The following is a 25823-nucleotide window of genomic DNA, read 5'->3' on the forward strand; positions in this document are numbered from 1 at the left end:
CTCAAACCACATGAGGCACGGACAGGAGACTGTGAACATATTTTGGGAGACAAGCCTGACTGTTGGCCTGGCACTCCCAGCCCCCAAACACTAGTGGTTTTTGTGGGCTTGAGGCTCCCTGACTCCCGATTCCGCTGGGAGGAAGACGAAGTCTTGCTTCAAGAAGAGGGGGTGGCACAAAGTGGGGAAGGAAGGAAGAAGAAAGGGAAGCAAAACACTCAGGAAGGAGATGGATGATGATGATTATTTTTGTATTTTTTCTTTTCGGTTTCATGCTTCAGATTTCCAATGTCATTATTCACAGTGTGGGGGAGGAAGTGATACACATCACCTTCTCTGTGCCGTGATGGGAAGTAACAGCCTTTGTCTTGACGCATGAGCCCACGTGTATGCTGTTGCTCTGTTGAGCATCTGGGGTGGTGTGGCCCTGAGGCCTGCCCAGAGCCCTGCAAACAGTCCCTGTCTGTCCCCATCCCTTTCCCCCTTCCTCCCCACGTTCATACTCTGACTGCGTGAGTGAGTATCTGGCGCCCCTGCCTCCCCTCCTACCCTTCTGTGTTTCCCTGCAGGCCTGGGCCTCTGTATCGATAGGGCCACAGCATTCCCCCGGGAAGATCTTCCTCTTTGTTTGGGGGCATCCTTCCCTGTTCCTATGAAGGAGAGGGCGGGAGTGAGTATATGTGATTGATGGGCAGAAGGTTAATAAGGGCCTAGAGATTCAGTTTAAATAGTCAGGGGTAAGTGCTCTGAAGTTGCAGTAACTCTTATTAGTTTCTCTATAGGAAAAGGTAGATGTTTAATAGATATTCCTTTAGGGTAGTCGGCTCATTTTTTATTCATTCATTCTTTCGTTTGTTTAGCATTTATTGAGAACTAGCTCTATTGCAGTCACTGTGCCGAGTGCCAGGGGTTTGAAGAAGTGACGGGAGATGGCCTGTGTGTGTAAGGAAGTTGTGTTTTAGTGGAGAGGTGGGCAAAGTACATGGGTGCCTTAAATTCGGCCTGCTGCCTGTTTTTGTAAATAAAGATTTGTTGGAACACAGCCATACCTATTTGCAGAAATATTGCATGTGACTGCTTTTGGACTACAGTGGCAGAGTTGAATAGCTTCAACAGGACTCTGTGGCCCCAGAGCCTAAAATATTTACTATCTGGCCCTGTAGAGAAGAAGTTTGCTGGCCCCTGATGCAATGTTTATGACACGGTTTTCTGAGGTCTGGTGGCAGTGAACTGCTTGAGCAAGAACCATCGGGACCACTGTGCTGGAGGAATGCTCCCTGGAATGTCCGGTGTTCCCAACTGGGTGATTTCCAGGGGATCACCACATCACCACTTTGTGGTGGACCCTCCCAAACAGGGCTTGCTCTTCATTTAGGAGCTCCGTGCTCCAGCAGCTCTTCCTTTGCTGAACTTTTGCCTTTGAAGAATCTTCAGGGGCTGGCTTTGCAAGTGAAGTGTGATGAGTTATCTGGGCCCTTTTGCTCCATTCTTCTTGTCACAAAGGAAACAGTGTTTCAAGACAGATGGCCAAGCCAAAAGTGTGCAATTTGAGATTGTGAGGGAAAGCTAGCTCAAGCAACACTCAAATTTGTAACAGTCGCTAGCACCTGTAGTCTAGCAGAGTAAGCTAACTTGGCCTTATGTCCTTGATGGTTCACTTCCAAGGAGTTCTCTGGCTTTGGGGAAGTTCTCTTCATTCTGTTGCATTGTTTCTCCACCCTGGCTGCACGTTAGAATCACCGAGAGAGCTTTAAAAAACCCCAATGCCTTGAACATACCCTGGATTAACTACCCCAGAATCTCTGAGGTTGGGGGGTGGAGGGACCCTAGGATAAGGCACCAGTAATTTTTAGAGCTCCCCAGGTGTATTAGTTCATTTTCATGCTGCTGATAAAGACATATGGGAGACTGGGCAATTTACAAAAGAGATGTAATGGACTCACAGTTCCACGTGCCTGGGGGGGCCTCACAATCATGGCAGAAAGTGAAAGGCATGTCTGACATGGCGGCAGACAAGAGAAGAGAGCTTGTGCAGGGAAACTGTCCTTTATAAAACCATGAGATCTCATGAGACTTACTATCATGAGAAGAGCATGGGAAAGGCCTGCCTTCATGATTTAATTACCTCCCACCGGGTCCCTCCCACAACATGTGGGAATTGTGGAAGCTACAGTTGAAGATAAGGTTTGGGTGGGGACTCAGCCAAACCATATCACCAGGTGACTGTGATGTGCAGCCAAAGCCGGGAACCCTTGTTCTCATCGGGATCATGGTTTAATGAAGGATGAGCTGGTGTTTGGAAAAAGCAGACTCCCTTCAAAGGCTCCATGTAACTTTGAGGCTAAGAATTCAACTGAGTTAATGCTTAGTGTTCGGGTCACAGTCAGAAGAGCTCTGGACGTAAAGAATGGGGCCCTGGAGCTTGGATGAGGGAAGCCTGGGAGGAGGCTGTCACCTCTGGTGTCTAGCTGAAGCCCTGTCTATGGAAGGCTCATACTTGACATTAGTGTTGGTTCTCAAGACTGCTGATCTTGTTACCAGCCTGGGTTGGGGGCAGTTGTCATACTTTCAGGTTCATTTTCCAGCTGGTCATGGGATATTGGTCAGCCTGCAACTGGGAACTCAGGCCTGTCCTCTGGGCCTGGCTCCTTGGCTCTCATAAAAGAAAGAGGGCAGGCAGGATCTTTCCTGCTTGGAAAGTTTGAGCTTGAGTTTGAATTCTCTCTTGATGCACAGTGCCTGTTGGATCACATACTATGTCTGAAAAATCTCAGGCTGGCAGAGACTTGTGGGAGTCATCTCAGGCAGCCCTCTGCCATCAGACGGGCCAATACTTCATTGAATCCAGACAGATGGTAGGAGTAGAGATTGTTCCCAAAGACATTTGTGAAGCAAGACTTTTTTTTTTTTTTTTTTTGCCGGGGCATTTTTATCTTTAATTGAGAAAATACCACTACCAATACCATTCTTTAATTCTGGACAGTTTTTGTAAACCCCAAAGAGAAATTCGGACTGTTAGCAGTCACTCCCATGCCCCCTTCCATCCAAACCCTGGCAACCACCATCTACTTTATGTTTCTTTCTTTTTTTTTTTTTTTTGAGACAGAGTTTCACTCTTGTCGCCCAGGCTTGAGTGCAGTGGCACAATCTCGGCTCACTGCAACCTCTGCCTCCAGGGTTCAAGCGATCCTCCTGCCTCAGCCTCCCAAGTAGCTGGGATTACAGGCATGTGCCACCACGCCCGGCTAATTTTTTTTTTTTTTTTTTTTTATTGATCATTCTTGGGTGTTTCTCGCAGAGGGGGATTTGGTAGGGTCACAGGACAATAGTGGAGGGAAGGTCAGCAGATAAGCAAGTGAACAAAGTTCTCTGGTTTCCCTAGGCAGAGGACCCTGCGGCCTTCCGCAGTGTTTGTGTCCCTGGGTACTTGAGATTAGGGAGTGGTGATGGCTCTTAACGAGCATGCTGCCTTCAAGCATCTGTTTAACAAAGCACATCTTGCACCGCCCTTAATCCATTCAACCCTGAGTGGATACAGCACATGTTTCAGAGAGCACGGGGTTGGGGGTAGGGTCACAGATCAACAGGATCCCAAGGCAGAAGAATTTTTTCTTAGTACAGAACAAAATGAAAAGTCTCCCATGTCTACCTCTTTCTACACAGACACGGCAACCATCCGATTTCTCAATCTTTTCCCCACCTTTCCCCCCCTTCCACTCCACAGAACCGCCATTGTCATCATGACCCGTTCTCAATGAGCTGTTGGGTACACCTCCAAGCCGGGGTGGTGGCCGGGCAGAGGGGCTCCTCACTTCCCAGTAGGGGCGGCCGGGCAGAGGTGCCCCTCACCTCCTGGACGGGGTGGCTGGCCGGGCAGGGGGCTGACCCCCCCCACCTCCCTCCTGGTCGGGGCGGCTGGCCGGGCAGAGGGGCTCCTCACTTCCCAGTAGGGGCGGCCGGGCAGAGGCGCCCCTCACCTCCCGGATGGGGCGGCTGGCCAGGCGGGGGGCCGAACCCCCACCTCCCTCCCGGACAGGGCGGCAGGCTGGGCAGTGGGCTGACCCCCCCACCTCCCTCCCGGACGGGGCGGCTGGCCAGGCGGGGGGCTGACCCCCCACCTCCCTCCCGGACAGGGTGGCAGGCTGGGTGGTGGGCTGACCCCCCCACCTCCCTCCCGGACGGGGCGGCTGGCCGGGCTGAGGGGCTCCTCACTTCCCAGTAGGGGCGGCCGGGCAGAGGTGCCCCTCACCTCCCGGACGGGGCGGCTGGCCAGGCGGGGGGTTGACCCCCCCACCTCCCTTCCGGACGGGGTGGCTGGCCGGGCGGGGGGCTGACCCCCCCACCTCCCTCCCGGACAGAGCGGCTGGCCGGGCAGAGGGGCTCCTCACTTCCCAGTAGGGGCGGCCGGGCAGAGGCGCCCCTCACCTCTCGGACCGGGTGGCCGGCCAGGCGGGGGGCCGAACCCCCACCTCCCTCCTGGACAGGGCGGCAGGCTGGGCGGTGGGCCAACCCCCCCACCTCCCTTCCGGACGGGGCGGCTCGCCGGGCGGGGGGCTGGCCCCCCCACCTCCCTCCCGGACGCGGCGGCTGGCCGGGCGGGGGACTGACCCCCCCCCCACCTCCCTCCTGGACGGGTTGGCTGGCCGGGCGGGGGGCTGACCCCCCCACCTCCCTCCCGGACGGAGCGGCTGGCCGGGCAGAGGGGCTCCTCACCTCCCAGTAGGGGCGGCCGGGCAGAGGCGCCCCTCACCTCCCGGACAGGGTGGCTGGCCGGGCGGGGGGCTGATCCCTCCACCTCCCTCCCGGACGGGGTGGCTGGCCGGGTGGGGTCTGACCCCCCCACCTCCCTCCCGGACGAGGTGGCTGCCGGGCGGAGACGCTCCTCACTTCCCAGACGGGGTGGCTGCTGGGCGGAGGGGCTCCTCACTTCTCGGGCAGGGCGGCTGCCGGGCGGAGGGGCTCCTCACTTCTCAGACGGGGCGGTTGCCAGGCAGAGGGTCTCCTCACTTCTCAGACGGGGCGGCCGGGCAGAGACGCTCCTCACATCCCGGACTGGGCGGCAGGGCAGAGGTGCTCCCCACATCTCAGACGATGGGCGGCCGGGCAGAGAGGCTCCTCACTTCCCAGATGTGATGGCGGCTGGGAAGAGGCGCTCCTTGTTTCCTAGATGGGATGGCTGCCGGGCAGAGACGCTCCTCACTTTCCAGACTGGGCAGCCAGGCAGAGGGGCTCCTCACCTCCCGGACGATGGGCGGCCAGGCGGAGACGCTCCTCACTTCCCAGACGGGGCGGCAGCCGGGCAGAGGCTGCAATCTCGGCACTTTGGGAGGCCAAGGCAGGCGGCTGGGAGGTGGTTGTAGCGGGCCAAGATCACGCCACTGCACTCCAGCCTGGGCACCATTGAGCACCAAGTTAACCAGACTCTGTCTGCAATCCCGGCACCTCGGGAGGCCGAGGCTGGCTGATCACTCGCGGTTAGGAGCTGGAGACCAGCCCAGCCAACACAGCGAAACCCCGTCTCCACCAAAAAAATACGAAAACCAGTCAGGCGGGGCGGTGCGCGCCTGCAATCGCAGGCACTCGGCAGGCTGAGGCAGGAGAATCAGGCAGGGAGGTTGCAGTGAGCTGAGATGGCAGCAGTACCGTCCAGCCTCGGCTCGGCATCAGAGGGAGACCGTGGAAAGAGGGGAGAGGGAGAGGGAGAGGGAGAGGGAGAGGGAGAGGGAGAGGGAGAGGGAGAGGGAGAGGGAGAGGGAGAGGGAGAGGGAGAGGGAGAGGGAGAGGGAGAGGGAGAGGGAGAGGGAGAGGGAGAGGGAGAGGGAGAGGGAGAGGGAGAGGGAGAGGGAGAGGGAGAGGGAGAGGGAGAGGGAGAGGGAGAGGGAGAGGGAAGCAAGACTTTTATACTTTTTTTTTGTAACCTAATTGAGTGTTTAGCTAGCTTGTTAGAAGCTTATCTGATCCAAATGTCTTCTGCTGCAATTTAAATAATAGGGAGTAGCTGACATCATTTTTCTTATGCATCTTAGTACCAATCACATGAAAAAGCACTTACTGAGTATCAATTCTTTTGAAAGATACCCTGAGTGCAAAGGATCAAAGTTAATATTGGTTAAGTTTTGTCCCTTAGCCCTTGCATGTCAAGACCAAATCCATACACAGATTATTAACACAAGTGCTTTGTGGAGAGGCTGCGGTTGGATTGCATATTATTGCTTTTTAGCAGTGGCTTGCTCATAAAAGGGGAGAAGAGCCAGTAATCAAAGCTTTGTCAAGGGCCTGTGTAATTTTAGAGTTGGCCCAAACGTGTTCTGTTTGCAGAATAACCATTTGTTTCTTTCTTTGGAGAACAGCTGCTCAGAATGTGGGAGCAGGGAGAGAATTGTCTTCAGGCCAAGCCCTCAACCATTTAGTGAGCACTTACTATGTGTAAGGCATTGTGGGAGAGCAGGCAAAGAAGCAAGATATAATCCCTCCCTGCAAGGAGCTCAAGGTCGGCTGGGGAGAGAAGTCACATTTGCCTGTCGTTATGAGGCGGGTCAGCATGTGGTTGTTAAGAACGTAATGAACAAAAGGTGCTGGAAACTCAGTGACAGGGAGGTTACTTCTAGTTGGGGAATTAGGACTTCTTCATGGATGAGCTTGGGTGGGAGGGATAGGTTGAGTTTTGACAAGTAAGGATGGGAGTGGGGAAGATGGGGTAGGGGAAGGAAATGCGTTATAGGCAGAGGGAACAGAAAATTGGAAGCATAAGAGTGAAAAATACAGGGCTGTTGGCAACATAGTTATTCGTTTGGTTGGGAGGTGATGCCAGAGAGGTAGGTTGAGGCCCGTACGTCATCAACCTATAGTTCCTTAGAAAGGAGTTGTGCTCTGTTCTCTAGGTTGATGGGGAAGTTTCTGGAGAGGTTTTTGAGAAGGGGACAGTGATGGGGAAGTTTCTGGAGAGGTTTTTGAGAAGGGGACAGGATCAGAGCTGTGCTTTCAAGAAATACATTCTGTTGGTAGCAGATAGACTGGCCATGCGTGTGCGCAGGGGGAGGCTCGCAGTTGAGAAACAGGATGGAGGTTCTTGCATTTAGGTGAAAGGTAATAATGAGGCTTTGACTTTGGACAGAGGCATAGGAGATAGGAAGTGTGAGAGACAGTCCTGCTGGAGAGTCTAGAGGACTTGGCAGTCCTTTGATTGTGAAAGTAGTCAAGCAGAGCTGTTCAAGCTTACAACAGGAACTGTGTGTCTGGGGCCAACTGCCCTGGGGCTGTTAAAGGGTTTGGCATCACCGTTCTGCCTTATGGACTGAGGGGGACTCTACCAGAAATGAGGAGGCCAGGGGTCTCTTAGGCTTACTTACATCAGGTCTGTCTCGTTTGAGTGAGTTTGTACTTTGGAATCTGCATGTGTTGGGGTGGTCTCCATGGCAACCAGACACCTACAGCTAGTTGTACTGGTGGTGATGTTTCCTGCTTCTCTGCTTTTGGTGATCCATATCCATGAGGATTAGATTTGACTGAGAGTAACTGAGACCTGAAAAATAGTGGCTAAAACAAGAAAGACCCTGGAGTCTCTCCAAGCAAGATGGTGGAGGGGCTGCAGTCCATGTTGCAGCTTCCTCCCTCAAGTGCTACTGGAGGGGAAGGACTTACGGAGGTCTCCCCAGAAACAACCACCCTGGAGCCCCCGTCTTCCGCTGCAGTTTCTCCGGGAACAGAGGAACCTGCTGGTGACACCAAGAAAAAAATTGACATTTTGCTAAAGGCTGTGGGGGATACTCCTATTATGAAAACAAAGAAGTGGGCAGTAGAGTGAACATGAACCATCCAAGGACTCATTGACTTCATCAAAAAGTTTCTTAAACTTGTGGCCTCAGAACAGTTGTTTATTTATGTGAATCAGTCCTTTGCTCCTTCCCCAGACCAAGAAGTTGGAACTCTCTATGAGTGTTTTGGCAGTGATGGTAAACTGGTTTTACATTACTGCAAGTCTCAGGCATGGGGATGAACCACAGAGAAAATCAACTTGCTACATTAAATGGATTTTCACAGAAGAGACAGCTCTGAAAAGTTTTGATGCTTGTGGCAAGAGACTTAACAGATGTGATCTATTCAGTACGTGTCTACTCTATGTTTATGCATAAGAAAACATCCATAGCATGAATGGACTCAAAAAAATGTGATTTGTATTAATACGCCAGTCATCATAAAAGATGGTCATTCTAGTACACCCATTGCTCCTGCTTGTTACTATTATTACTGCAGATCTGCTTCCAAGGTTGAAAAGGAGGCTAAGACTGTATAAGCGTCTTCATTGCCAGTTCTGAAAACAAAACAAAACAAAACAAAACAAAACAAAACAAAACAAGAAAGACCCCTCTTCTGTAGAAGAAATCTAGAGACCATGGCTGGGAAAATAGGTTCATGGAGTCAGCAGGGATCTAGACTCCTTTTTGGCTCACTGCTTTGCCCAAGAGGGCAGCCTTTGTCTTTCTGACCCAAGGTAGTTGCTGGAGCTCAAGTCATCACATCTGCCTTCCATGCTACAAAGTGGCAGGAGGGAGGTAGATTCCCTGAAAGTCCTGCACAGCAGGTCCGCTTACATTTCATTGGCCACAACTTATTCATATGACCTAATGTAGCTGCAAGGAATGCTGCGACACATGTTCTTTTAGCTATGCAGCAGCTTGCCCAGCTAAATGTTGATATTCTATCACTGAAAGAGAGGGCAGACGGAAACTGGAGCAGGCACTCAGCTCTCTTGTGGCCACACAGCCTAGTGCGGAGAGAACTTTTAGTCTTAATTCTGTTATTGATTTACCTTCTCAGTGTATATTTTGTGTATTGCTTTTAAAATGAGTTCTTTCTTTCTTTAGTTTCATTTGAAAGGAAGAAGTAATACATGAACTTGGTAAGAAATTCAAGTAGTAGAAAGGATATACGATAAAAATAAGTCCCTTAGTCTCTTTGTATTAGCTAGGACTTTTGGGATCATGAATGATAGAAAACCTAACTCAATCTGGCATAAAGAAGAAATAAAATGTATTGGTCTATGCAATTAAAATATCCAGGAGTAGAACTGGTGTCAGGGCACTGCTAGACTCTGTGGATCAAAGGATGTCACCAGCACCTGGTTTTTCTCCATCTCCTGGTCCTGCTTTTCCCTGTGTGGCTCCACTTTCAGGCTGTTTCCCATGACAGGCCAGTTACTCCTGGCCCATGAAACTTGAGCAGGATGTGTGCTCATCCCTGAATACTAATGTATGTTGCCAGGGGATGTAGTGTATTAATGGCCAAGCCTGGGCCATGTGTCCTGTCCTCCCTCCTCCCACCATTAGAGTAAATAACAAAGATAATAAGGATGAATAATGGAGGGAAAAGTGATTCCTGAAAAGCAAATTAAGGTGTTTTTGCCAAGTAGGTGTAATGGATGTTGGGTAGTTAACAGACTGTAAATGTGGAGTATGGTTAGAAAACACCTCAAAACTTAGTAGCTTAAGACAACAATTTATTTCCCCTGGTTCTAGGTTGGCTGGGCTCAGCTGGGTGCTTCTTCTGCTGGTCTTGCCTGGGGTCACTCATGAGGCCGCGGTCATTTGGCAGTTCCACTAGACTGGAGAGTATAAGGGCCTCACTCAGGTCTGGGGCCTTGGTGTTTGTTGCCTTTTGCCTGGGCCTCTCCATGTGGTTGCTCATGGTTCAGTAGTGTAGCCTAGGCTTGTTTACATGGCAGTGGAAGAGCTCCAATAAGGTGAAGGTGGAAACCGGAGAGTCTGTTTCTCTAGTCTCTAGTTCTCAGTAGGCGGAGCTTACAAAATATCATGGCCATGCTTTGCTGTCTACCACCTCTCCTTTGGAGAGATGACACCTGTTCACAGTCCATCCTTCGAGAATCAGTATTCCTTTTTTGGTGCCAAGTGCCTTCATTGTGGCCATTCTCAGCTGTCACTTGATCCCTACACTGGGCTTCCCCTTTGTCTTGTTTTCTCCGTCCTGCCTCTGAGCCTCCCTTTGGGCACCAACTCCCATCCAGTGAGAAGAAATGCTGGCTTTCTAAGTGTCTATTCAGTTTACTAACTTAAACATTGGTGGAAAAAATTTGAAGCCCCAGTTAAGCCTAATGTGTTCTCTGTTTGTAAGCGGCAGAGAAGTAAAACCTTTGTGGGCCCAGATCAGTTGTAGGTGTTCTGGATCTGCTGAGAGGAAAGGATTTGAGCTAAACTCTCAGTCCAAGGGCTGTGTTATTCTGGAAGCAAGAATTAGCTGTTGGGTGAGGTGACATTCTATGGCTGACAGTAACTTAATATCTTCAGAATCTTTTTGCTTGGGGGAAGGATTCCTGACCTCCTGAGAACAGGTATGTCCAGGCTGTGGAATTGGAAGAGGCAGGGAAGAGAGAACTTTTTTATATTCTAAGCTTCAGCATGACTTGATTTTGTTAACCTGCTCTTGTATTACCTTTATTGGTTTATTTTTATTTAATTTTTTGAGCTGGAGTCTCGCTCTGTTGCCCAGGCTGGAATGTAGTGGTGCGATCTCAGCTCACTGCAACCTCTGCCTCCCGGGTTCAAGCGATTCTCCTGCCTCAGCCTCCCGAGTAGCTGGGATCACAGGCACCTGCTACCACGCCCAACTAATTTTTGTATTTTTAGTAGAGACGAGGTTTCACCATTTTGGCCAGGCTGGTCTCGAACTCCTGGCCTCAAGTGATCTGCCAGCCTCAGCCTCCCAAAGTGCTGGGATTACAGACGTGAGCCACTGAGCCTGGCCTCTTTTTGTTTTTTTAAGGACCCAATAATAATTCTCTTCCACAATCAGGAATCAATATCTTTCCCCCTTTGCTGGGGAGACTCTGTCTCATTTTATAAATTTAATTTATGGCTATAAAGACACTTTGACTGAGAGCAGGAGGGAGAAAGGGGAAGCCCTGTCTTGGTGTTCCTCAGGCAGGGGTATGGGGCAGAGTAGGGGGATACAGTGCCAAACTGTGTTTTTTCCCCTATCCCCCCTCTGCCAAGTATGGTGAGAAGAGAAGCACGGAGACCAGAGGAACTGACATTATGGGCTGAGAATCCTTGCTCTCTGCTTTTCCCAGGGCCTGGAGAGGTTTGCTGGCTACAGGGTTGGATGCCGGATGGATCAAGGAGTTTTCTTGGCCTCATTCCACTTCCCTTCCCTGGTGGCTCCCACCCTAAGGAATACGACCTTAGGAGTCCCTGTGAGCACCTTTGCAATACTGCTGCTTTCCTTAGAGGGGGGACCTCCTCTCTGGGCAGCTGAGGCCAGGAAGCAGAACTCCATCCTACACAGTAATAAAGAGAGTGTTTCAGCACAGATGGGGAGTCTGGAGCCCTAGGTTGTATTTCTAGCTGAGCTGCTTAGAGTCCTCAGGATTAGCCACAAGTCCTTTAACCTCCAGGCATCTCAAGGCTCCACAGAGACTGAAATCCTTTCCCTCCCATTTTGTGCAAATGGTGGGAGGATAAATTCAGTCATGACTGTTTAATGCTTCTGTGCCCTCCGGAGAACAGAAAGAACAAAATACCAGGGAGAGAAACTTTTTTAATAGCTTGTTGGTGGAAGCTGATCTTTGCTGCCACTGTGCCCTGGCTTCTAATCCCACATCTGACTTTGGCTCAGGGCCATGAGCCACAGTGCTTGGTTTCTGCAGACTCACTGAACAGCAAACCAAATAGAACCATCAGGCCCGATGGTGAGAACTGTGTGTCTGACACACAGATGAAGGGGAGGCTTCACACCGACCAGTGCATAGGTTTTCTTTTTTTTAATTTCCTTTTTTTTTGCTGTAGCATTTCTTTGGAAACCTCTGTCAATTTCTGAGGCTCTGGTCTTCTTGTAGAGAAATCAACCAAGACAGCCCTGGAGCTAAATGAGTTAGTTCTCCAGGAGGGTGGAAAAAATAGATACCTGTTAAATGTATAAACAAAGGGAAAACAGATTAGTATTGTATTTAAGATGGAGGAAGGGACACACGGTCATAGCCTGTGCATAAACTTTAAACAGATTACAGATGTGAATTTGCTGAACACTTTGTAATTATGCATGAAGATTTCTGTGGGGGGAAGAGTATCCATGGGCTGATGGCAGCGAACACTTGCATCTTATGGGCTCAGGAGCCCCAAATATTATCATGTGACATTGGTTTATTGCTTTATACTTTTCGAAGCACTTTCTCATGCGTTACCTCATTTGACCCTTGCAATAATCTTGTGGCCATAGGTTTTATTTTTAATTTTAATTTTAATTTTTTTTTTTGAGATGAGCCTTGCTCTGTTACCCAGGCTGGAGTGCAGTGACACGATCTCGGCTCATTGCAACCTCTGCCTCCCGTGTTCAAGTGATTCTCCTGCCTCAGCCTTTAGAGTAGCTGGGATTACAGGCACGCGCCACCGCACCTGGCCTTGAAAAGCTTCTTTTACCCTCTGAAAATACATTTTGACATAATTCGTTAAAGTCTTGCAGCATTTAATTATATTAGAGTTTATAAGAGTCAAAGATACATGAGGTTCTATTAGCAGCGTAGGCCTTCCAGTAATTAATTCATAAGGGGTCAATCTGTATATCCCAGTGAGAATGGATCTGATTGCCATTAGTGCTAACGGTAGTACCTTTGGCCAAGTCGATCCAATTGATTCAGTTACCTTTGCCAAATTCATTTTTAAAAATGCCTTTTGTCATTTTTATCTTTCCAAAAGACTGAGGGTGATAGAGACAATGCTAGTACCTTGTGCTTATAAAATTTTAACTCTTTTATAATTTGTCCAAATGGATTCCTGTGTCACTAGAGATTTTGACAGGGATGTCTCCTCAAGCAGGGGTCCCCAACCCCCAGCAGGCCCCCAAGACTTACTGGTCTGTGGCCTGTTACGAACTGGGCCACACAGCAGGAGGTGAGCGGCGGGCGAGTGAGCAAAGCTTCATCTGTATTTGCAGCCCCTCTCCATTGCTCTCATTACCTCCTGAGCTCCTCCTGTCAGATCAGCAGCAGAATTAGATTCTCACAGGAGTGCAACTCCTATGGTGAACTGCACGTGCGAGGGATCTAGGTTACGGTCTCCTTATGAGACTCTAACGCCTGATGATTTGAGGTGGAACAGTGTCATCCCAAAACCATCCCCCACCCACAATCCGTGGAAAAACTGTCTTCCACGAAACCAGTCCCTGGTGCCAAAAAGGTTGGAGACCACTGCCATAAAGGAAATGGGAAAGTTTCTATCCAACCAGGAAACATGCAAAGTGTTGCAAGACATACTGATATCCTATTGAAGGTGGCAATTTAATGAAATCCCTCTGTAGATGTTCAAATGGCCTATCAGGTAGCAGAAGTGTATCATCTAAAGTTTTTTTTTTTTTTTTTTTTTTTGAGACAAGGTCTGGCACTATCACCCAGGCTAGAGTGCAGTGGCGCAATCTTGGCTCACTGTAACCTCTGCCTCCCAAGTGGAAGCCATCCTCCTACCTCTGCCTCCCAAGTAGCTGGGACTACAGGCATGCGTCACTATACCCAATTTTTGTGTTTTTTTTTTTATAGAGATGGGGTTTTGCTGTGTTGCTCAGGGTGGTCTCGAACTTGTGAGCTCATGTGATCTGCCTGCCTAAGCCTCCCAAAGTGCTGGGATTACAGGTATGAGCTACTGCGCCCGGCCTCATCTGAAGTTTTGATTGTCTTTCCAGGATTATGAGTTTGACAAACTAAGCACTCACTGGTTACAAACCATCCTAGTAATTCTAGAACAGTCGCCACACCATTATTTTTCCATAATTTGTTTCATTTTGTCTGCGGTATGAAGAGTCATGGAACACAGGATTTTTTTTTTTTTTTTGAGGCAGGGTTTCAGTCTGTCACCCAGGCTGGAGTGCAGTGACGTGATCACACGAGGTCACTGCAGCATTGACCTCTTGGTCTCAAGTGATCCTCCCACCTTAGCCCCCTGAGTAGCTGGGACCACAGGCATGGGCCACTACACCCGGCTAATTTTTGTGTTTTTTTGTAGAGATGGGGTTTCACCATGTTGCCTAGGCTAGTCTTGAACTCCTGAGCAGAAGCAATTCACTCGCCTTGGCCTCCCAAAGTGCTGAGATTGTAGGCATGAGCCACTTGCCCAGCCTGCATAGAACTTTTAATAATGGAAGCTTTAAAGACTCAGAAAAGACCGAGTAGTTGTCTAAGCCCTCTATGAGTCTACGCTTAATGTTGAATTTACGTCCTTTCAAGTACAAGTTTTATTTCTCCAATTAAGATGCATAACCCTGTCCAGTGAATAGGTCATCATAGGTGATTTGACTTGGATAAATCTTAGGGAGTTCATTCAGCTTCTATATCTTAACAATTTCACAACCAACTGACTTAGCTTGAAAATCTGACTTAGCATTTAATTAATTCTTGTTCTTTTGATGGTGGGTTAACAGTTTGATGAACCAGTGAGTTTCTTCATACGAGTTCTGAGAATTTTTTTTTTTTCTTGAGACAGAGTCTTGCCCTGTTGCCCAAGCTGGAGTGCAGTGGTGCAATCTCAGCTCACTGTAACCTCTGCCTTCTGGGTTGAAACGGTTCTCTGGCCTCAGTCTCCCGAGTAGCTGGGACTACAGGTGCCTGCTACCACTTCCGGCTAATTTTTGTATTTTTAGTGGAGACGGGGTTTCCCCATGTTGGCCAGGTTGGTCTCGAACTCCTGACCTTGGGATCTGCCTGTCTTGGCCTCCCAAAGTGCTGGGATTACAGGCATGAGCCACCACGCTTGGTGAGTTCTGAGAATTCTTACCCAGTTTAATGATACGATCTTAAAGTAATGACAAACCTGTACTTGTCAGAATCTTTTCCATGAGCCTCCTTGAAGACAAAACTATATAGGCTTATAGTTGATTAGGAAAGTACCGAGCAAACAACCGTCTGTGAGTGACACGACTTAAAATGTCCATGGTTAAAGAGCTGATGAAATTTCATTCAGTAATGACACAATTGACAAGGAAATTTAGTTGTTTCTGTGGAATACAACCATTTAACATAATAACTGAAATTATGGCTGATCACGTATCAAATTTCTAAAAATTGTAAACAATTTTCTAGAACACATATGAGTAAAATTCAAATAAGGTTCAGCATTACTTATTATTTCACAGTACTTCCCATGTAATTAATATACTAAGTAAGCCTAATTCGTATAATATCTCCCCTTTACAAGGTGAGAGATGTATCCTTTGAGGCTTTCTCAGGGCCCAGCAAGAGAATCCCAAAGTTAATTCTTGGTCAGAAAGACTAAATTTAGAGTTTGATTTTGGTTTAAATATCATTAAGGTTTAAAACATTTCATCAAAATGGGATCACAAGTCACTATGAAAGAATAGTCATTAATTTAACCAGAGTGATAAAGACTTCAAAGGTGAATATAAAAAGCAACATATTTGGAGGAAAAACCTTAGCTCTTTAATAGTTTTCTATAGTTATCAAAAACCTGATAAAGACAGCGTGAAGGACAAAAAGTTATTTTGGTAGAACGCAGTCTTCATTTCCTTTGCCAGTTTCCTAAAAGGTAAAGAAACCCCCCAACTTTTTTTTTTTTTACCTTGTTTTCTTTTCTTTTTTCTTTCTTTTTTTTTTTTTTTGAGATGGAGTTTCATTCTTGTTGCCCAGGCTGGAGTGCAATGGCGTGATCTTGGCTCACTGCAACTTCTGCCTCCCGTGTTCAAGCGAATTCTCCTGCCTTAGCCTCCCAGGTAGCTGGGATTACAGGCACCCACCACCATGCTTGGCCGATTTTTGTATTTTTAGTACAGACAGGTTTCACCATGTTGGCTGGGCTGGTCTTGAACTCCTGACCTCAGGTGATCCACCTGCCTTAGCCTCCCAAAGTGCTGGGATTACAGGTGTGAGTCACCACGCCCTGCTGATCACAATAAAATTTCTTTCACATGATTCACCGTCCACAAACCTCCTACAACCTTCTTATATTCCATCAGTTTTTTATTTATCCTATCTATACCTTCCCTCTTTCTCATTTTGGGGCAACCTGTCATTCTACGTTAGGGTGAAAATTACTCTTTTTTTCCTTAACAAAGACACATATTTCATACCTCATAGCTTCACTTAACAAAAACATATCTTTTTGTTCCTTGCATATGGAGTTGTTTCCCATATTATTTCCAGGTTTTTTTTTTTGGAGACAGTTTCAGTCTTGTCGCCCAGGCTGGAGTGCAATGGCGCGATCTCGGCTTACTGTAACCTCAGCTTCCCAGGTTTAAGTGATTCTCCTGTCTCAGCCTCCTGAGGTGGCGGCCGCCACCATGCCCGGCTAATTTTTGTATTTTTTGTGGAGACAGGGTTTCACCGTGTTGGTCAGGCTGGTCTCGAACTCCTGACCTCAGGTGATCTGCCTGCCTCAGCCTCCCCAAAGTGCTGGGATTACAGGCGTGAGCCACTATGCCTGGGCTTATTTCCAGTTTTCACTAGCTTATATTGATTAGAATTTTAAACTGTTACTAACCTCAATTTCTAGTGAAAACATAAGAAGTAAAACAATTTTAAACTGTTATATACTAACATTTCATGAATATACATTTGTAATTTCTAGAAATATGTGCTTCCTCCTAGAACAATGTTTTCATGTTTATGAACAAACCCAAATATATTCAGCTTCTCTATATTGTACAAAACCAAGATGCCAAAGTATTTATACTTGAAACTTATGTTTAGCAGTTAATGTTCTAGTATTTTAACTAAGAAATGACTCAGACATTTTATAAATATCTATTACTTTAAAATTCCAAATTGCTGCAAAAGATTTTTGAAACAATGACAAATTCATTTATAAACTTTTATGCTGTCCATATTCACCTAATTTATTCTTTTTTTTAACAGTTATTATTTAATTGCTCACTAAACAAAACTAGCTATTGAAAGCATTCAGGGAATGCCACCCCAAAATATGTTGCTTTGGTAGTCACATTTTTGGTATATTAATTACTTTGAGTTGAAGGCAAAACACAGGGCAAGGCCTCCTGAGTTCTCTTTCATCTGCCAAAAGACAGATCCTACAAAAGGAACTCAACTGCGTCAGTCTTCTGAAGATTAACCCTTTTTTATTTTTTTGAGACAGAGTTTCGCTCTGTCACCCAGGCTGGAGTGCAGTGGTGCGATCTCGACTCACTGCAACCTCCACCTCCCAGGTTCAAGCAATTCTCTTGCCTCTTTCTCCCTAGGAGCTGGTATTACAGGTGCCTGCTACCATGCCTGGCTAATTGTTGTATTTTTAGTAGAGAGGGGGTTTCGCCATGTTGGCCAGGCTGGTCTCAAACTCCTGACCTCAGGTGATCTGCCCGTCTGGGCCTGCAAAAGTGCTGGGGTTACATACGTCAGCCACTGCACCCGGTCAAGATTGACTCCTATCACAGGAGAGGAGATCAGAAGGCCACCCCAGCTGGCCCATCATCCATTCTTCCAAGGACCTATCTATCTTTTCCGCATTTACTCTGCGGGTATTTTCTTTATCCCCCGACTGTTTTCATTCTAGCAAGTGGGTTAAATCAGAGGAGACTTCGATTACTCATTATTGCCCCCAGGGATTGTCAGCTAGCCTGATAACCAGATTTCAGGCCAAAATAGTATTATTTGCCAAGACAAACAAACACGCAAGTCTGGTGAAGACAAAATGGTGAAAGGCAAGGCCTGTTAAACAAAGTTAAGTCTTGACCTTCTCCATTTTGAAAGTTTCTAGTGATTTAGGGTGCAAAGAGGGACACACCCCGACAAATGGAGACTTTTCCCACGGAAGTAAATTTCTTTTACAAAAAAAAAAAAAGAGTCTAAAACAAAATAACTAAAATAACTAAAGATAGGCAGCTTCCCAAGCCAGCCTGTGTTTTCTTTTTTTGGAGATAGTGTCTTGCTCTGTCGCCCAGGCTGGAGTGCAGTGGCACGATCTTGGCTCACTGCAACCTCCATCTCTGGGGTTCAAGCAATTCTTGTGCGTCAGCCTCCCAAGTAGCTGGGACTACAGGTGCCTACCAATGTGCCCGGCTAATTTTTGTATTTTTGTAGAGACAGGGTTTCACCATGTTGGCCAGGCTGGTCTCGTACTCCTGACCTCAAGTGATCTGCCTGCCTCGGCCTCCCAAAGTGCTAGGATTACAGGCGTGAGCCACCGCGCCCGGCCTCAGCCTGCATTTTCTAACTAGATTACTGAGTTCAGGTGGAAACCCATTATGAACAGGGCTGAATTTAAGATTTTCACCAAACCATAAAAGTGGCTAAAGAAGCAGACCTCGTTGATCTGAGAGCTTAACTTTTATAAATCACTTTTATTTGTTTTTGTTTTTAAGATTGGAAGGTTACTAAGAGAAAAAGTAAATTCAGACTAGGCAGAGGAGGATAGAAAGATAGAGAAAAGGTGCGGTCAGAATTGTCAGTCAACATAAAATATTTTTTCTCATCAATGAGTCACTTAAGCTTTCTATTTGCCTTTTATAAAGACTCTATTAAAAGAGGCAATGTTTGATTCATGTAATCATTTAGACACCCCTGCAAACCAGTTAAAAGTGCATGCTGGCCAGGTGCAGTGGCCCCTGCTGTAATCCCAGCACTTTGGGAGGACAAGATGGGGGTATGGCTTGAGCCCAGGAGTTCAAGACCAGCCTGGACAACATGGCGAAACCCCATCTTGATATACATGTATATACATCTCCCACAAAAAATTAACTGGGCATGGTTGCAGGTGCCTGTACTCAGGAGGCTGAGGCAGGGAGGATCAACTGAGCTCAGGAGGCAGAGGTTGCAGTGAGTTGAAATCATACCGCTGCACTCCAGCCTTGGTGACAGAGCAAGACTGTGTCTCAGGAAAAGAAAAAAAATGCTTCCCGTTGTTTTTTGGGGTGTTTTGATTCTTACTTTTCTAATGTGCCTCACAAATAAAAACTAAATATAGTTTAAAGCTTCCCCACTGTGGCCACTGTAAGTCTTCTTGGTAAAGTTCTCTCTTTCTCTAGAAAAGCACAGGTTCTGGGTTCATAGTTCTTGTACATGAAATTGGCAGGAGTTCCAGTTAGAGGAGTAGATAGGAGGATAGATTCACGGAGACCCCTTGGATCCAGGTGAACCCATGACTCCCTGTCTTCTCGTAACCTTCCCCACCTACTAGATCCAAGCCAGCTTGTTTGACCCAGGCAGGCACCTGAGGCCTCCCTACAGGACTCAGTCCCGTCTTTGTCATGACTTTGACTTTTGCCAATGACTTGCCAGCCACCACAGATCCCAGAAGCTCACGTGCTCTCATCCAGCACAATCTAATCCTGGATGCAAAAGCCAAAAAAAGATCAGGGACTCAATGTAAAAAGAGCAGAGTCCAGCGGGGTGCGGTGGCTCATGCCTGTAAACGCAGCATTTTGGGAGGCCGAGGCGGGTGGATCACTTGAGGTCAGGAGTTCCAGACCAGCCTGGCCAACATGGTGAAACCCCGTCTCCACTAAAAATACAAAAATTAGCTAGGCATGGTGGATGGCGCCTATAGTCCCAGCTACTCGGGAGGCTGAGGCAAGAGAATTGCTTGAACCAGGGAGGTGGAGGTTACATTGAGCCAAGATTATTCCACTGTACTCCAGCCTGGGTGACAGAGCGAGACTCCGTCTCAAAAAAAAAAAAAAAAAAAACCAGAGTCCAATCTGAGAGGCATTCACCACCCTCGGGGCTCTGTGGGAAGATGGGACCTCACGGGGCCAGCGGTGCCTCTCCTGTGTCCTCCAGGGGCCTTGGGAGTTGCCAGCAGTGTCCTCTGTGCCCCATAGTGGGCACCAAAAGTATCAGAAAGACAATTACAGCAAATTTAAAGATCTCAATTGACCTTTATTTACGATTCAAAAATCAGGCAGCCCACAGAACCGGAATGGCTTGAGAAGCCCAGGGCTGCAACGTGGTCAGGGGACATTTATGGACAGAAAATGGAAGGGCTGCACAGACATAGCTTAATTGGTTACAGCCTGGTGTTTTGCCTTATTTGAACCAGCTGGCTGCCTATGATTGACTGACGCTCAGCTGCTATGATTGATTAAGATTTGGTGGCTTACTAATCCCAGCACTTTCAGAGGTTGAGGCAGGAGAATCGTTTGAGCCCAGGAGTTCAAGACCAACCTGGGCAACATAGGGAGGTCTCCGCTCCCCTCCAACCCTGCCCCTCGCCCCCTACCCACCTTCCCTCATTTCTACATACATGAATTATCCAGGCATGGTGGCAATGTGCCTGTAGTCCTAGCTAATCGGGAGGGTGAGGTGAGAGGATTGCTTGAGCCCGGGAGGTTGAGGCTGCAGTGAGCTGTGATTGTACCACTGCACTCCAGCCTGGGCAACAGAGTGAGACCCTCTCTAAAAAATACAAATAAAAAAAAGTGTACTCCTAAGCTAGGCTTTCAGTTAGTCTATGTCCCAGGCCAGGTTGCAGTTGCCGGGTGAGACTCAATTGTGCAGACATCCTCAGGCTTAAACAGGTCCTACCTCCTGTGGACCTGTGCTTCCTTCGAGAGCCTTAATGTGCCCAAATATGTGCATGAACTCCCCTCTGCCCCACCCCAATGTCATGCATGACTGAATGTGGAGCACTCTAATGGGAATTCATTTCATATCCCCCCTCGACTCCCCAGAAGAGCTCTTCTCCTCCAGAGACAGCCAGCAGCCAACTGGCTTGGGACAGGGACGCTCCTGGCATCATGCAGGTTGGATTGGGAGGTGAATTGTTGACAGCTGGTGAAGGGAGAGTTTGCTTGTCATTTACTCCAGCATATGACCTCATTATGGACCTGGCTCCCAAAGCCCTTGGGGTTCGCTTGCTCTGCCCTTCTCTTCTGGACCCTGATCCCTTCCAGATCCTTGTCATCGAGTGTTTGCTTCTTAATTTCTGAGCCCCCTCCACGATGGGATTGATAAACCCCTTGATAAGCATCTGCAGCTCTCCCCAGCACTTGTCTCTAAATTCTTTTTTTTTTTTTTTTGAGACGGAATCTTGCTCTGTCACCCAGGCTGGAGTGCAATGGCACGATCTTGGCTCACTGCAACCTGTGCCTCTCAGGTTCAAGCGATTCTCTTGCCTCAGCCTCCTGAGTAGTTGGGATTATAGGCACATGCCACCATACCTGACTAATTTTTGTATTTTTAGTAGAGATGGGGTTTCACCATGTTGGCCAGGCCGGTCTCGAACTCCTGACCTCAAGTGATCCACCTGCCTGGGCCTCCCACTGTCTCTGGATTCTAATTGTTTACTTGTCTTCTTTCCTCCCCAAACTAGAAGCACCTTGAGGGCAGAGGCTGTCTCTTTCACTGTTGAGCCTTGGTCCTTATTACAGGGACTAGAACATAGTTGGCATCCAAAAATATTTTTAAAGTGAATGTTGAATAAATGTGGCGTGTGCATTAGAGTTTTTTTTTTTTTTTTTTTTTTTTTTTTTTTTTTTTTTTCCGAGATGGAGTCTCGCTCCAGCTCCCAGGCTGGAGTGCAGTGGCGATCTTGGCTCACTGCAACCTCCGCCTCCCGGGTTCAAGAGATTCTCCTGCCTCAGCCTCCTGAGTAGCTGAGACTACAGGCATGCGCTACCAAACCCAGCTAATTTTTGTATTTTTAGTAGACACGGGGTTTCACCATGTGATCAGGCTGGTCTCGAACTCCGGACTGCGTGGTCCACCCACCTCAGCCTCCCAAAGTGCTGGGATTACAGGCCTGAGCCACCACACCTGGCCCGCATTAGAGATTTTTCTTTGGGGTTGGCTGCCTCTCAGCTCAGCTTGATTTTTCCAGACCCCCCATGTGTGCTGATTTATATTACTGGAACATCAGAATGAAATCTCAAAATAGGCAGCAAGAAACCCTCCCTGCTGAGTCTATACGGAAATCAGTCTTTCTGATTCTCCCAATGAAGGAAGAAACTAATTGAATGTAAACTCATTACATCTCTGAAGCACTTTGAAAATTTCCCCACGTTTTAATTATGATGAACATCTCAGGATGCAGTCATGCCAGGAAATGTCTCAAACCATCAGCTGCGTGGGGTGAGCTCAGGGCAGGGGGCGGTCGGCACCGTGGGCTGGAGCCCTTTTTTATTAGTGGACATGTATTCTGGCATTATAAAGAATGCTGGGGTCACCTTGCTTGGGTTTGATCCTGGTTTCTCTAAGCACTAGTTGTGGGAGCTCGGGCTAGTTAGCTAGACTTTGTAAGCCTGAGTTTCCCCATTTGTAAAATGGAGATGATAGTACTGTCTCCTGTATAGGATTGCTGTACAGATGAAATGAGTAAGTATATTTCAAGCATTTAACACAGTAATTGACACATAGCAAATGCTCATCAATACATGTTGATGGCTATTCATATAACATGGGTGGGAGACACATGAGGTGTTTGTGTTTGATGTAAGTCTGTGACTGTGGGTATCAGTTTTCCTCCAGTATGTGGCCCTCAGGGTTACTACTTACTTTTTTTATTTATCCCCAGTTGATTAACTTCTTCATAGAGACTCCTATAAACTTTCTTCTCAGTAGTATCAATCTTCTATCGTTTTTTGTTCATATATAATTAAAAAAACAAAACAAAAATCAGATGGGCTCATACCATACATAATGGTTGTTGCTGTTGTTGTTTTATTTGAGATGGGGTCACGCTCTGTTGCCCAGGCTGGAATGCATTGGCACAATCTTGGCTCACTATAGCCTCAGTCTCACTGGAGTGAACTCATCTCAGCTCATGGTGATGGAGTAATATGTAACCACCAACATAACAAGAAAAAGATTAGAATACATTAAGTGAAAGAACATGTTTTTAAACATTAGGTTGGCCAGGCGCAGTGGCTCATGCCTGTAATCCCAGCACTTTGGGAGGCTGAGGCAGGCTGATCACCTGAGGTCAGGAGTTCGAGACCAGCCTGGCCAACATGGTGAAACCTTGTCTCTACCAAAAATGCAAAAATTAGCCAGGCATGGTGGCACGCTCCTGTAATTCCAGCTACTCGGGAGGCAGAGGCAGGAGAATTGCTTGAACCCGGGAGGTGGAGGTTGCAGTGAGCCAAGATTGTGCCACTGTAACTCCAGCTTGGGCAGGAATAAAACCAGTAATTCTCTACCTCACCTTCCATGGTCCTGCCCTCTTTTCCAGTAGTAACCACTTTTGTCTGCTTTTTGAGACATTTTCTCCCACATTTCTAAATAAATGTGTTCTGCAGTTTCTCAGTTTGGAAGCCAGTGTCCCTGAGTTCTGGTAAATGTTATTTTATATGCCTTTAATAGTTCCCCTGGCTGGTCCTCTGTCCTCTCTTTATTAGTCTTATTAGTTGGCTACTGGCCTTCCTGGACTTAATCTCTCACTCTCCTCTGTTTTTGCTCTTTATTTTATCATCTGTTTGCTGCTTTGTTCTGCGTGGTGGAAAATTTCATTGATTCCATAAAAAGAGCAAAATGTTTTCGGTTGTTTTCGCAGTTTTAGGTTTTGAAAACTCTCTTAGTCTTCCTGTTTTTTTTTTTTCCCCTCTAGCATCCTGTCTTTCTTTATGGGTTTATTTCATGCATCCTTATCTGTCTGATAATGATGAGAGGTTTTTCTTGTTATAAATGTTGTCCCCCTGGATTCTCCAGATTCCCTCTGAGAGGCTTTCTTCTTTTTTTTTCTGGGGTTGATTTGGTCTCTGTCAGCAACACTGGGGGGCTTGCACTTAATTAACACTTGGTAAAAAAGGGGCACCTTGTATTAGAAATAGCCAACATGTTGAGTGCCTAGAACACAGATGAGCTCATTTAGTCTTCACGACCACTTGATGGAGCTGGGGATGGTTATTCTAATTTTACAGCTGACAAAACTGAGGCCCATAGAGGTGACACGGGTCTGAATCAGTGTCCTAAGCCTGATGATACATTTTCTTTGATTTTTCTTCCATTACAGGTGAGTTTCAACATTCCCTCTGGCACCAACAAACTTTTTGCTTTTTGCTTTTGAGATGGAGTCTCGCTTTGTCACCCAGGCTGGAGTACAGTGGCGAGATCTCAGCTGACTGCAACCTCCACCTCCTGGGTTCAAGCGATTCTTTGGTCTCAGCCGCCTGAGTAGCTGGGACCACAGATGCACCACCACTCCCGGCAAATTTTTTGTATTTTTAGTAGAGATGGGGTTTTGCTATGTTGGCCAGGCTGGTCTCAAACTCCTGTCCTCTAGTGATTCACCCACCTCGGCCTCCCAGAGTGCTGAGATTACAGGCGTGAGCCACTGCACCTGACTCCCTCTGGCATTTCGCTTTGTGATGAGTTGGCTTGTTTACATCCTTCTGCCAGTTTATATTTTTACATTATTTTTTTCACCAGAGACTTTTGAAGTTAGCCTTTTAAAATCTTGAGCTGGCTGGGCACAGTGGCTCACACCTGTAATCCCAGCACTTTGGGAGGCCAAGGTGGGCAGATCGCCTGAGGTCAGGAGTTTGAGACCAGCCTGGCCAACATGGTGAAACCCCGTCTCTACTGAAAACACAAAAATTAGCTGTGCATGGTGGCACAAGCCTATAGTCCCACCTACTCAGGAGGCTGAATCAGGAGAATTGCTTGAACCTGGGAGGCGGAGGTTGTAGTGAGCCGAGATCGTGCTTGTGCCCCTGCACTCCAGCCTGGGTGACAGAGTGAGACTCTGTTGCAAAAAAAAAAAAAAAAGTTGAGCTTCCCCTTGTCCCCTATCCTATATTCAGTTTGCTCCAAGCCTACCACCCATGTGTGACTGTACCTCTGATGCCTCCAGCCGCTCTCCTCTCATGCACTGCAGGCGGCTCCCACCCTAGCTCAAGTCACTGTTGTCATTGTAGCTGCCTCACCATTGTCCCTGCCTACAGCATCAGCCATCCCCTCTCTTCCAGATCTCCAGCTGGCTGGCTGGGATGGATGCCTCACACCTGGCAGGTTCAGCACAGAACTCTTTTTTTTTTTTTTTTTAAGATAGAGTCTCCCTCTGTCGCCCAGGCTGGAGTGCAGTGGCACGATCTCAACTCACTGCAACCTCCACCTTCCAGGTTCACGCGATTCTCCTGCCTCAGCCACCTGAGTAGTTGGGATTATAGGCACATGCCACCACACCCGGCTAATTTTTGTATTTTTTGTAGACACAGGGTTTCACCATGTTGGCCGGGCTGGTCTCGAACTCCTGACCTCAGGTGATCCGCCCGCCTCGGCCTCCCAAAGTGCCGGGATTACAGGCCTGAACCACGGCGACTGGCCTGAACTCTTGATGGCTCCCCCTCACTTCCTTTTCCATCCTCACCTCCTAACCTGTCCTCCTTCACTGTGTCTCTTCTCAGTCAAGGCTGCCACCTTCTACCAAGTTGCACAGTCCCCAAACCTGAGTCATCTGGATTCCTGTCTGCCTTGGGTTGGAAAATGTCCTCACCCTGCAAATTCCTGTCTGCACAGAACCTGTGAATGTGACCTTCACAGGTCTTTTTAGGGCTCGGAAATGGGGTCTTTGTGGATATAAACAAGTTACTGTCATGGAAATTTAATCAAGTTAAGATGAGGTCATACCACATTAGGACTGGTGTCCTTAGAAGAAGAGGGACACAGACAAACAGGTGAGGGTGGCCGGGTGACTGGAGTGATGTATCCACAAGTCAAGGAACACCGAGGGCTTCTGGCAGCTACTAGAGGCAGGGAAGCTTTCTTCCCAAGAGCCTTTAGAGGGAGCGTGGCCCGGCTGACACCTTGATTTTGCATTTCTAACTTCTAGAACCGTGAGAGAATGAATTTCTGTTGTTATAAGCCACTCAGTTTGCAGTCTTTTGTTATAGCAGCTCCAGGAAACCAATACATTCTCTTTTACTGG

General features: G+C 47.6%; 2 protein-coding genes across 7 annotated transcripts in view; both read left to right on the forward strand.

The window, feature by feature from the left end:
* SLC39A11 (solute carrier family 39 member 11) overlaps positions 1–25823 on the forward strand; it is a 532470-nt gene that overhangs the window by 84397 nt on the left and 422250 nt on the right. The window lies entirely within an intron of this gene.
* On the forward strand, positions 7569–8303 carry LOC101138073 (ubiquitin-like protein ATG12). Its single transcript, XM_055389075.2, is given in 1 exon segment — positions 7569–8303. A coding segment is annotated over 1 exon segment (423 nt). The 5' UTR covers positions 7569–7573; the 3' UTR covers positions 7997–8303.

Source organism: Gorilla gorilla, chromosome 4 (assembly GCF_029281585.2).
Source record: "Gorilla gorilla gorilla isolate KB3781 chromosome 4, NHGRI_mGorGor1-v2.1_pri, whole genome shotgun sequence".
In the NCBI taxonomy this organism is placed as follows: Eukaryota; Metazoa; Chordata; class Mammalia; order Primates; family Hominidae; genus Gorilla; species Gorilla gorilla.